An 11,696-nucleotide genomic window follows, 5' to 3' on the forward strand; every position below is an offset into this window, starting at 1 on the left:
GCCCCCATACCCCCATCCTGCCCTGTCCCCATGCTGAGGAGGCACCCACCTGGAAAGCTGGGGCTGTGGGTGCCACAGGCAACGCTGACCAGCCAGGGCAGGTCCTGTGCTGAGGGCAGTCTTGGCTTCCCTGCACTTGAGCCTCTTTATGGGCCAGAGAGGCGTGGTGTGAGGGATTAGGGGTGTAGGTCATGATATCTGCACCTGAGAAATGCTCCACCCTGAGTGCCCCTGCCAGGCACCAAAGGCAGCAGCTGAGGCCAGGTCTGGCTCCAGAACAGCCTCTGCCCTGACCAAGGCCCTTCCCTCCTCACGAAAACAAAGAGAAGCCATGGGGCTGGGCAGGGCCCCGGGAGTGAGGCTCATTAGGTACCAATGACTTCTCCACCTCCCTTTAGTCCTCTTTTCAAGGCTCGGGTCGCTGCATGAGGAGCAGGGGCCTCTGGAGCCAGCCAGACCTGACAATTGCCACTTACCCTGAAGCCTCAAACAAGTGAGGCTCCTCTGAGCCTCGGCTTTCTCATCTCTAAAATACAAATAATAAGAATAGGCCTGGTGTGGTGGCTCAGACCTGTAACCCCGGCACATTGGGAGGTCGAGGCGGGAAGATCGCTTAAGCCCAGGAGTTCGAGAGCAGCCTGGGCAACACAGTGAGGCCATATCTCTTCAAAAAATAAAAAATTATCTGGGCATGGTGGTGCACACCTGTGGTCCCAGCTACTTGGGAGATGGAGGTGGGAGGATTGCTTGAGCATGCGAGTCAGAGGCTGCAGTGAGCTATGACGACACCTCTGTACTTCGGCCTGGGCTACAGAGACCCTGTCTCAAAAAAGAATCTATCTATCCATCCATCCAGCTAGCTAGCTATCACTATATATAATTATATATAACTGTAAATGTATAACTATATTATATATATACACATAGCCATTTTAACTGCTGGGTCTAGGAATAATTTATTATGCAGCAATAGATAACTAATACAGGAACCTGAACCATCAAGATCTTATTCTCCTCACTGTCCTTTCTAGGATAAGGGGAGGTTTATTTACAGCAGCATTGGGGGTGGAGCTCACCAGTCATTCAGCCCACCACTCTTTACTGCTTACAGGCTATTTTATTTTATTATTTTATTTTATTTATTCATCCATTCATTTTTGAGACAGAGTCTCACTCTGTCGCCTAGGCTGGAGTACAGTGGCAAGATCTTGGCTCACTGCAACCCCTGCCTCCCAGGTTCAAGCAATTCTCCTGTCTCAGCCTCCCCAGCAGTTGGGACTCCTTGGCCTCCCAAAGTGCTGGGATTATAGGTGTGAGCCACCACGCCCAGCCTACTATTTTTATTATTTATTTATTTATTATTATTTTTTTGAGCAGAGTCTCACTCTGTCACCCAGGCTGGAGTTCAGTGGCCCAATCTTGGCTCACTGCAACCTCTGCCTCCCAGGTTCAAGTGACTCCCGTGGCTCAGCCTCCCGAGTAGCTGGGATTACAGGCGTGCACCATGATGCCCAGCTAATGTTTGTATTTTTAGTAGAGATGAGGGTTTGCCATGTTGGCCAGGCTGGTCTCGAACTCCTGACCTCAAGTGATCCGCTCCCCTCAGCCTCCCAAAGTACTGGGATTACAGGCATGAGCCACTGCTCCTGGCCTATTATTTTTTTTGAGACAGGGTCTTGCCCTGTCACCCAGGCTGGAGTGCAGGGGCACGATCTGGGTTCACTTCAGTCTCTACCTCCTGGGCTCAGGTGATCCTCTCATCTCACGCCTGAGTAGCTGGGACCACAGGCACACTAACTGGGCATTTTCACATAAGCAAGCTTTTCACTGTTGCAACCAATTACAGATGGGGAAACAGGCTCAGAGAGGCAGACTGACTTGCTCAAGACTAGGCAGTTTGTCCCTGATGGTGCCTGAATCACAACATGGCAACCAGGCTGTGGGTAGACCCCACACAGTGGGCCTTCAACATAACTGGATGTCTGGGGAGCAAAGGTTGGAACCGCTGACAGAGCACCTGCTGCTGACAGAGTTGCTCTGGCCTCCAAGACAGCTGCCAGCAGAAGCCCCTATGTGGACCTCTCCTGGGCGGGGCGGGTGGCGGGGGAGGCAGCTCTATCTAGGTTGTGACCTTCTGAGGATGACCTTCACTGCAGGCAGGTTCAGGATGAAAGGTGGCCCTGGCATTTGCAGTGATTTTGACCAGCCTGGGTCAGATAGCACCCGCGCGTCCTATGTTCTAGATTTAGTGAACAAAAATACAGGACTCAGCTTCCTCTCCTTCCCTGGGACTCATGTCAAGGCCTAGGAGTCCTTGAGGGCAGAAATCCAGGGCCTGGTGCCATCCTTTGAAAATGTGTGAAATGCAGGGGTGAGGGGAGGGAGCCCGGCAGGCAACCTCCTTAGCTGGTGCTGGAGGAAACTGACCATTCCCTGCTTCCTGGCTTCAAACTCATGTTCATTCACAGAGCACTGGGCTGTGGGCTGCAAAGAAAGAGCCCCAAAAGAACTTGGAGGACATCAAGGAAGGCAGACAGATACCGACAGCTTACTGAGCAGAACAGGTGCTCTGTCGGGTATTGGAGATGCCCCGGGTTAGCGGGGACAGAGTGGAGCAGACACTAACCTGTCATTTCGTCCAAGCCACAGCTGGTTAGGGGAGGTCTCCATGCTTGTCCCTGCCAGAGGACATAAAGGGCCTGGTCTCAGCACTGCCCTCTGCAACATCTGATCTATTGTTCCCAAAGCCTCTGTACACCCCAATGCCTCCTAGCACTGGCTTCTGTTCCCAGTGCACAGTGTGGCTTCTCACCAACCTCACTCTTACTCATTCTGCAGCCAGAAAGCCTGCAAGGGCCCCCAAGTCATCCCAAGCGTTGGCCCTGGCAATAGCACCTCCATCTTGCTTTTTTTTTTTGAGACCGGTTCTCATCTTGTTGCCCAGGCTGGAGGGCAGTGGTGCAATCATAGCTCACTGCAGCCTCAACCTCCTGGGCTCAAGTGATCCTCCTGCCTCAGCCTCCCTAGTAGCTGGGACTACACGTATGCCGCCACACCTGGCTAATTAAAAAAATTTGGGGGGCTGGGCGAGGTGGCTTACACTTGTAATCTTAGCACTTTGGGAGGCCGAGGCAGGCAGATCATGAGGTCAGGAGTTCAAGACCAGCCTGGCCAACATGGTGAAACCCCATTTCTACTAAAAAATACAAAAATTACCTGAGCGTGGTGGCACGCACCTGTGCTCCCAGCTACTCAGGAGGCTGAGGCAGGAGAATCGCTTGAACCCGGGAGGCAGAGGTTACAGTGAACTGAGATCGCACCACTGCACTCCAGCCAGGGCGACAGAGTAAGACTGTCTCAACAACAACAACAACAAAAAATTTTGGCCAGGCATAGCGGCTCACACCTGTAATCCCAGCACTTTGGGAGGCCAAGGTGGGTAGATCACCTGAGGTCAGGAGTTTGAGACCAGCCTGGCCAACATTGTGAAACCCCATCTCTACTAAAAATACAAAAAAAAAAAAGTTAGTCAGGCGTGGTAGTGCGTGCCTGTAATTCCAGCTAGTTGGGAGGCTGAGGCAGGAGAATTACTTGAACCCAGAAGTGGAGGTTGAGTAAGTCGATATCTATCACGTCACTGCATTCTCTGTAGCCTGGGCTACAGAGCAAGACTACTCAGAAAAAAAAAAAAAAACAAATTTTTTTGTTTGTTTGTTTTTGCTGGGCGTGGTGGCTCATGCCTGTAATGCCAGAACTTTGGGAGGCCTAGGTGGGAGAATTGCTTGAGCCCAGGAGTTCAAGACCAGCCTGGGCAATATAGAAAGACCCAACCTCTACAAAAATTAGCCGGGTGTGGTGGTGTGCACCTGTAGTTTCAGCAACTTGGGGGACTCAGGTGAGGTGAGAAGATTGCTTGAGCCTGGAAATTCCAGGCTTCAGGGAGCCATGTTTGTGCCACTTTCACTCCAGCCTGGGTGACAAAGTGAGATCCCCATCTCACATAATTTGTTTTATTTTGTAGAGTCAGGGGTTTCACAGTGTCATGCAGGCTGTTCTCAAACTCCTGGTCTCAAGAGATTTTCCCACCTCCACCTCACTAAACTCTGGGATTACAGGCATCGGCCACCTTGCCCAGCCTGTAACACATTGTTAAACAAACAACTATAATTTCATGACGAGGCTGGGTGTGGTGGCTCACACCTGTAATCCCAGCACTTTGGGAGGCTGAGGTGGGCAGATCACTTGAGGTCAGGAGTTCAAGACTAACCTGGCCAACATGGTGAAACCCCATCTCTACTAAAAATACAAAAATTAGGTAGGCCAGGCGCAGTGACTCATGCCTGTAATCCCAGCACTTTGGGAAGCTGAGGCAGGCAGACCACAAGGTCAGGAGTTCAAGACCAGCCTGGTCAATATGGTGAAACTCTGCCTCTACTAAAAATACAAAAATTAGCCGGGTGTGGTGGCACGTGCCTGTAGTCCCAGCTACTTTGGAGGCTGAGGCAGGAGAATTGCTTGAACCCAAGAGGCAGAGGTTTCAGTGAGCCAAGATCATGCCACTGCACTCCAGCCTGGGTGACAGAAAAAGACTCTGTCTCACAAAAACAAAAAACAAAAACAAACAAACAAACAATAATTAGCCGGCATAGTGGTGGGCGCCTGTAGTTCCAGCTACTCGGGAGGCTGAGGCAGGAGAGTCGCTTGAACCCAGGAGGTGGAGGTTGCAGTGAGCTGAGATCGTACCACTGCACTCCAGCCTGGGCAACAGAGCGAGACTCTGTCTCAAAATAATAATAATAATAATAATAATAATAATAATAATTTCATGAGAAACTGGAAGGCCGAGTTCACATTCCTAGTCCTCAGAGTTCCATGCTTGGGGATGTGGTGTCACTTGTCCCCACTCCCCAGCCCCATGGGTCACTTGCTGCCCTTCTCTTCCCACCGCTGCTCAGCCTGCACCATTTGGGGCCTCCTGCACCCTCTCCCGTTAGATGTCCCGGCCCACACAGCCACACTCGGGGCACACCCTCTGCCAACAGCGGTCCCTGGGCCTGGGATGCTGCTGGGGGATTTGTCCTCAGGAGGATGGACTCGGGTTGAGGTCCACAAAGCCCCTGGAGCCAGGCAAGGAGCCCTAAGAGCAGAGAATTCCAGGACCCAGGGCATGCTCCAGAAGCCAGGAGCCTGGGTTTCAGGCTGGTATGTCCCCTTGGCCCTGAGAAGCACAGGAACCAGACAGGGGCCCCTTTGCTCAGGCCCAAGGACTGTAGTGCACAACGGCATGCCTGCATGTGCACACACCCCCAACACACACACACACACACACGTACACACACTCATACACATACACTTCACATGCCAAGGTTTGTCACTCACCCATCTTTCTAGCTCATCTTTCCAGCTCTCCCTGTCCTGTCCTGGACCTCTGGGCCTTTCCCCAGCACCTTCCCCGCTACCTTTTGTTTTTGAGAGAGTCTTTCTCTGTCACCCAGGCTGGAGTGCAGTGTCACGATCTTGATTCACTGCAACCTCTGCCTCCAGGGATCAAACTATTCTCCCACCTCAGCCTCCCGAGTAGCTGGGACTATAGGCGCCTGCCACTACACCTGGCTAATTTTTTTGGTATTGTTTGGTAGAGACGGGGTTTTGCCATCTTGGCCAGGCGCAGGTCTCCAACTCCTGATCTCAAGTGACCCGCCAAACTCGGCCTCCCAAAGTGCTGGGATAACAGGCGTGAGCCACCACACCTGGCCTAAATCAGCCGGGCATGTTGGTGCATGCCTGTAATCCCAGCTACTCGGTGGCTGAGGCAGGAGAATAGCTTGAACCTGGGAGGTGGAGGTTGTGGTGAGAGGCAAACCTCCTTCTCTTTGCTGGCTTCCTCGGGAGGGCAGAGAGGGGAAGAGTGTGGGGCACTCAGGTCGTGGAACATCTGGGCTCCCTCCTTTCAGTGGGGAGTCTGGCTCTGTCCTCCCCTACCTCTGTTGGTAGGTGACCTTTCTGTGCACCTGGAGCCCTGTAAGGGAACAATTTATGGACCACACCTGGGAGCAACAAAGGACTCACAGGAGCCTCAAGGGTTTTAAATTCCCTTCCCTGCCAACCACAGGAATGCGCCCTGGCCAGGCGTAGAGAGGAGGAGTGGGCCTGTCACGTGGCACTGAGAAAGCGCAGCTCACCTTTCTGCTGAGATGCCAGCCACATGAAACAGCCCATCCCCCGGGGAGAGGCCTGGGGCTCAGGCACTGGGCTTAGACTCCCTGGTCCCAGTTCTGTGCACAGTAAAATGATCAGAGAAACCTTATCGTGGCCACTACCACCCACAGCATCAGGTCGAAACCCTCGGGGTTGGCCTTCCAAGCCCTTCCCACCCCGGCCTAGGTGACCTCTCCACGTTCTTCTCTCTGAGCCAGCCCTCTATAACCTCCCACACCCCACTTTCTTGTCCTAACAGGTGGGACACAGCTGTTTTTGGCGCACACCGCCTTCTTCCCCTGGAATGTCTTTTTCTTTCTTTTTTTTCCGAGACAGTATTTCTCTGTCACCCAGGCTGGAGTGCAGTTGCACGATCTCGGCTCACTACAACCTCTTGTGTTCAAGCAATTATCCCGCCTCAGCCTCCTGAGTAGCTGGGATCACAGGTGTTCACCACCACACCCAGCTAATTTTTGTATTTTGAGTAGAGACAGGGTTTCACCATGTTGGCCAGGCTGGTCTTGAACTCCTGACCTCGTGATCCAACCGCCCCGGCCTCCCAAAGGGCTGGGGTTACAGTCGTGAGCCACCATGCCCAGCCTGTAACATCTTTTTCTATGTTCCATAGGTCTGGCCAGCCCTTGAGGCCAGCAGAGACCTTGCCTGGGTCCTACAGGACTGGCTGCTTCTCCCAGAACTCTTGCCTCCTGGCATTACCGTGGGTTTCTGTTTCCCTTAGAGACAGTGCTAGGACCAGGTCTTAGTCATCTCTGTGTCCCCAGCCCCTGGGATAAGGCCAGAATGTAATACATGCTCAGTAATTATTTGATGAGAGAATGAATGAGTGAGCGAATGAATGAATGTGTGAAAGGGTGAAGGAGGGAGTGACCAGGACTCAGGCTCCTGGGATCTGTGGCCTTTGGCCGTGAGTTCCCCATTAGGCCAGGCAGACCAGTCATCAGGGCGCACAGCCATGAGCGTGGGTGGGGCCTCCCAAGCCCACACTGTCCTTGTGCAGATGTCCAGGGCAACAAACATTTATAGAGCACCTGCTGTTTGCATCACCCGTGCCATACTCCTGCAGCCAGTATGTCATGCTGGGTGGACGTGCTTGGCCCATTCCCTCCTGGTTCTCTGTTCTCCCTGTCCACCCGGAAGCTCTTCACTTGCTTCTCGGATTCCTTCAGGTCTCAGCAGAAATGTCACCTTCCCAGGAAGGCCATCTTTGACCACTGGATTTACAGTTGCTGCTCTTTTTTTTTTTTTTTTGGTGACGGAGTCTCACTCTGTTGCCCAGGCTGGAGTGCAGTGGTGTGATCTCAGCTCACTGCAACCTCCGCCTCCCGGATTCGAGTGATTCTCCTGCCTCAGCCTTGTGAGTAGCTGGGACAAGAGGTGCCTGCCACCACGCCAGGCTAATTTTTGTATTTTTTTTTTTTTTTTTAGTACAGATGATTTTTCACCATGTTGGCCAAACTGGTCTCGAACTCCTGACCTCAAGTGATCTGCCCGCCTCAGTCTTCCAAAGTGCTGGGATTGCAAGCGTGAGCCACTGCGCCCGGCGTGTTCTTTAAATGAATGATTCAGTAAACAAATGGGCATATGAAGGAATGACACAGCTGGACCCACAGCTCCCACAGCCCTTATCTTGCCTTGTAATTACCTGCAAATCGACTTTCCTATACGGTACTCAGTTCTCTAGAGCAGGGGTCCCCAACCCCAGGGGCCACCAACTGGCACCGGTCTACCCATCTGTCACGGTCTCCCATCACCCCCAGATGGGACTCTCTAGTTGCAGGAAAACAAGCTCAGGGCTCCCACTGATTCTGCATGATGGTGAGTTGTACGATAATTTCATTGTATATTAACAATGTAATAATAAAGTGCACAATAAATGGAATGCGCTTGAATCATCCTGAAAGCATCGCCACCCCTGTCTGTGGAAAAACTGTCTTCCACGAAACCGGTCCCTGGTACCAAAAAAGGTGGGGACCACTGCCTCAGAGTATAAGGGCAAGCCTTTCTTCTGATTTCCGCGCTGAGGAGCAGAGGCTACCCGAGGTTTGTAGAGCGAGCAGGCCATGATTCTGCTTCTCTGCTGCCCTCTGCTGCCCTCTGGCTGAGCAGGGACACTGATCATGTCTGGAAGCTTCTCTGGCCGCTGTGGGTCCTGCCCTGTCCGGGGATGGGAGGGGAGGGGTTTCTGGCATGCGGGGAGTAATGCTTTCAATGAGCTGTGCTCTCCATCCTCCTCACAGCCAGAGGACATGCTGTGTGCCCTCTCACCCTCCCTCTGCAGTCCCCTCTCTTTCCACGGAAGGGTAGGTCCTCAGGATCCAGCTGATCCCAGCTTGCCAGGCCACGCTGGGCTGGGGGCCTCCTCTGTGCCCCTGAAGTGCTGCTTTGCCCCATCACAGCTTTGCAGGGCACTGAATGACAATGTTTTTTTTGAGATGGAGTCTTGCTGTGTCACCCAGGCTGGAGTGCAGTGGTGCGATCTCAGCTCGCTGCAACCTCTGCCTTCTGGGTTCAAGCAATTCTCTTGCCTCAGCCTCCCGAGTAGCTGGGACTACAGGCATGTGCCACCATGCTTTTATTATTATTATTATTTTTTTAAGATGGAGTCTCTTGTCACTTAGGTTGGAGTGCAGTGGCATGATCTTGGCTCACTGCAACCTCCGCTTCCCCGGTTCAAGGAATTCCATGCCTCAGCCTCCTGAGTAGCTGGGATTACAGACACCTGCCACCACACCTGGCTAAGTTTTGTAAGTAGAGACGGGGTTTCAACATCTTAGCCAGGCTGGTCTTGAACTCCTGACCTTGTGATCCACCCATCTCAGCTTCCCAAAGTGCTGGGATTACAGGCATGAGCCACTGTGCCAGGCCAATTTTTGTATTTTCAGTAGAGATGGGATTTCACCATGTTGGCCAGGCTAGTCTTGAACTCCTGACCTCAAGCGATCCGCCCACCTGGACCTCCCAAAGTGCTAGGATGACAGGCATGAGTCACTGTGCCCGGCCTGAATGACGATTATTTGATTATTTATTTTCCATTTCTCCTGCTCCACTGAGCTCTCCAAGGGCGGGCATCACCTATTCATCCGTTCGTTCCTCTCACATTTATTGAGCGCCAGGCACCGTGGTAGGGGCTCCCTGCGCACATGCGGCTTGTCGTCCTCGAGGAGCTCTGGCCCCAGCCTCCGGCTTGGCATGGAATCAGTGAATGGTTTCTAGACATGCGCATGTTAGCGGATGATTTGACAGGCAAATGGGGGAAGGGGTTGGGATGACCTCCACGGCTTCAGGGCCCCACTGCGAGCTGGCTCCAGGCTGCATTGTGCTTTGTGGCCAGATCAGGGAAAAGTCCCAGGGAACAAAGATCTAAAAATCAGGACTAGGCACAGTGGCACACCCCCTCGTCCCAGCTCAGGCCCCTTCTTGCTCAGGTCCGAGGGCCCCCCAGGCGTGGGCCCGTCACGGCCCCACCCTCACCAGGCTGGACGGACTTGGGGTTCTGTCTTATACATGTCCAAAGACCTAGGACCTATCAGAAAGCCAGTCTAGAATGAATCATCCAGCTTCTGGGATCAACAAAGGCCACGTATTATTAGGTCCACAAAACACCAGGCAGCTGGCATGCCTTCTCGACACAGCCTGCCGTGAGGAGCCTCAGCTGTCCTCAAGGGCTGGCTAGGTGAGTGACAGCTCAGCCACACTCCTCATCAGTGCCCTGCACTGTCTCACAGAGAACCCCCTGCCCCTCACTCCCAGTTCCTGGTCAACATGGTTAACAGGAGACACTGCTGGTAAAGCCAGGATCATCTTCCCTCCATCTTGTTTCAGGGGACACTGCCAGCAGTGCCTATGTCCTCCTTGGCACAGCCCTGCCAGCAGCCCTCCTAATTGTAGTCCCAGCTTCCGGGCTCTGGCAACACTCCCTCTCCTGCTGGTAACCATCTCACAGTTGCCCACTCCCCACGAGACCACCCCTCTCCTGATCTACTGAGCCCTGGTCACCTGCCCGGCCTGACCCTGGCGCATCTCTCCTCTCTGCTGCCACACCACACATCGCCACGGCCCAGATATCAGTGCACTCCCTCTTCCCCAGCCAGACCACAAAGGAAACACACGTCAGCACGGCAGGTCAGAGACTGTTTCTTTATACAAAGGCAGACAACATGGACCCCTCAGCATGCTGCTGCAGTTCACGGGGGCCCGTCCCACCGCTTCTGGGGAGAGGAATCGGGGTGGGGGCGACCGCGGCAGGGGAGAGACACTACACAGGCCTGGGACCGCCAAGCACACCAGCTGTGAGCTCCTGAAGGGCAGACGCACAGACACAAGGACACTGTAACCACGAGCACGGCACAGCCACAGGGAGGAACGGTGGGGCTGGGGACAGACATCGGCAGCCACTGCCAACCGCTGCCCTCTTCTGCCACGAGTTCCTTGGCGAGGAGTCTTGTCTGTGTCACTGAAGAGCCACTTGACTTTGTGATGGCAGAATGTCTCGCTTTCTGCATCTAAGTTGGGCCAGTACACTGTACTCCACAGGGCTGCCGTGAGTGCAGATGAGACTGAAACAGGGACACTGATCAAAGTACCCAACACAGAGCCTGGCACATAGAGGTGTTCAATAAATAACTTCTGTCAGGAGAATCTTAAGGAGGACCTTCAGAAGGCCAATTGAGATGACTTCCCTAGCAATTCTCTCAGGGCATGGGGACCCTGGAGGACTCCTTGGAGCCTGCAGCCCCTGGAGTGCCCAAGGCCCCAGAATACACCGTGCCAGGGCTGTTCACAGGGGTGGGGGGCTGGACACCCAGGGAGGTGCCTGCAGAAGCCGGGTAGACACTGGAGGAGGTGGGGTTTGGACCAAAGTGGTTCTGCACATAGCACAGGCCAGAGGCAGGCTGGTACGGAGGCAAGGTGGGCATGTGCCCGGGGGTGCAGGAGGGCCAGGAGGCCAGCTTCTGACCACTGGCATGCTGCGTCTGGGACACAGGGTGGTTTGGGGACAGATGAGGGTGGCAGCTCTGTGTGGGGTAGGAGCCGGGCACCGGGTTCAGCCTAGAATGGAACGAGAGAGAAAATGGTCATTCAGCGAGTCATGCCAAGGTCACGGCATCTTGTTGTGCTTGAGGTTGACCCCGCTTTCTAGTACAATATGCCTTGGATGTTTTCTGTGACTTGCTCTAAGTACCAAGTGGGAGAAAGGTTAACCTCAACCAATCAGACCACAGAGGCCCAGAGAGGGCGGGACCAGTCGCAGTCCTACAGCAAGGGAGTTGTATGAAAGGACACTGTGTCTGCCACTGAGACCACCGTAGGGATGACCTGCTCACAGCAGCTTCCAGACCAGATGGAGCGTCAGGACTAGGTCACAGCCGCCAGTGCCTATGTGGCTGGCTCGACAATCCTGCCCAAAGAGAAGGGATTCAGGTTGGGCGCAGTGGCTCACACCTGCAATCTCAGCACTTTGGGAGGCCGAGGCGGGT

At 53.7% G+C, this 11,696-nt stretch overlaps 1 protein-coding gene across 2 annotated transcripts in view; it reads right to left on the reverse strand.

Annotated features, from left to right (window-relative positions):
- Nucleotides 1-10,337: 10,337 nt before the first annotated feature.
- The window catches only part of RHBDD2 (rhomboid domain containing 2), a 10,142-nt gene continuing 8,783 nt past the window's right edge, over nt 10,338-11,696 (reverse strand). For both annotated transcript variants that reach the window (XM_011976315.1, XM_011976316.1), the window contains one exon: nt 10,338-11,268. In XM_011976315.1, the coding sequence (XP_011831705.1) occupies nt 10,911-11,268 (358 nt within the window). In that variant the 3' untranslated portion in view covers nt 10,338-10,910. The remainder of the gene's footprint in view (nt 11,269-11,696) is intronic.

Source organism: Mandrillus leucophaeus, unplaced genomic scaffold, assembly GCF_000951045.1.
Source record: "Mandrillus leucophaeus isolate KB7577 unplaced genomic scaffold, Mleu.le_1.0 Scaffold164, whole genome shotgun sequence".
Lineage (NCBI taxonomy): Eukaryota > Metazoa > Chordata > Mammalia > Primates > Cercopithecidae > Mandrillus > Mandrillus leucophaeus.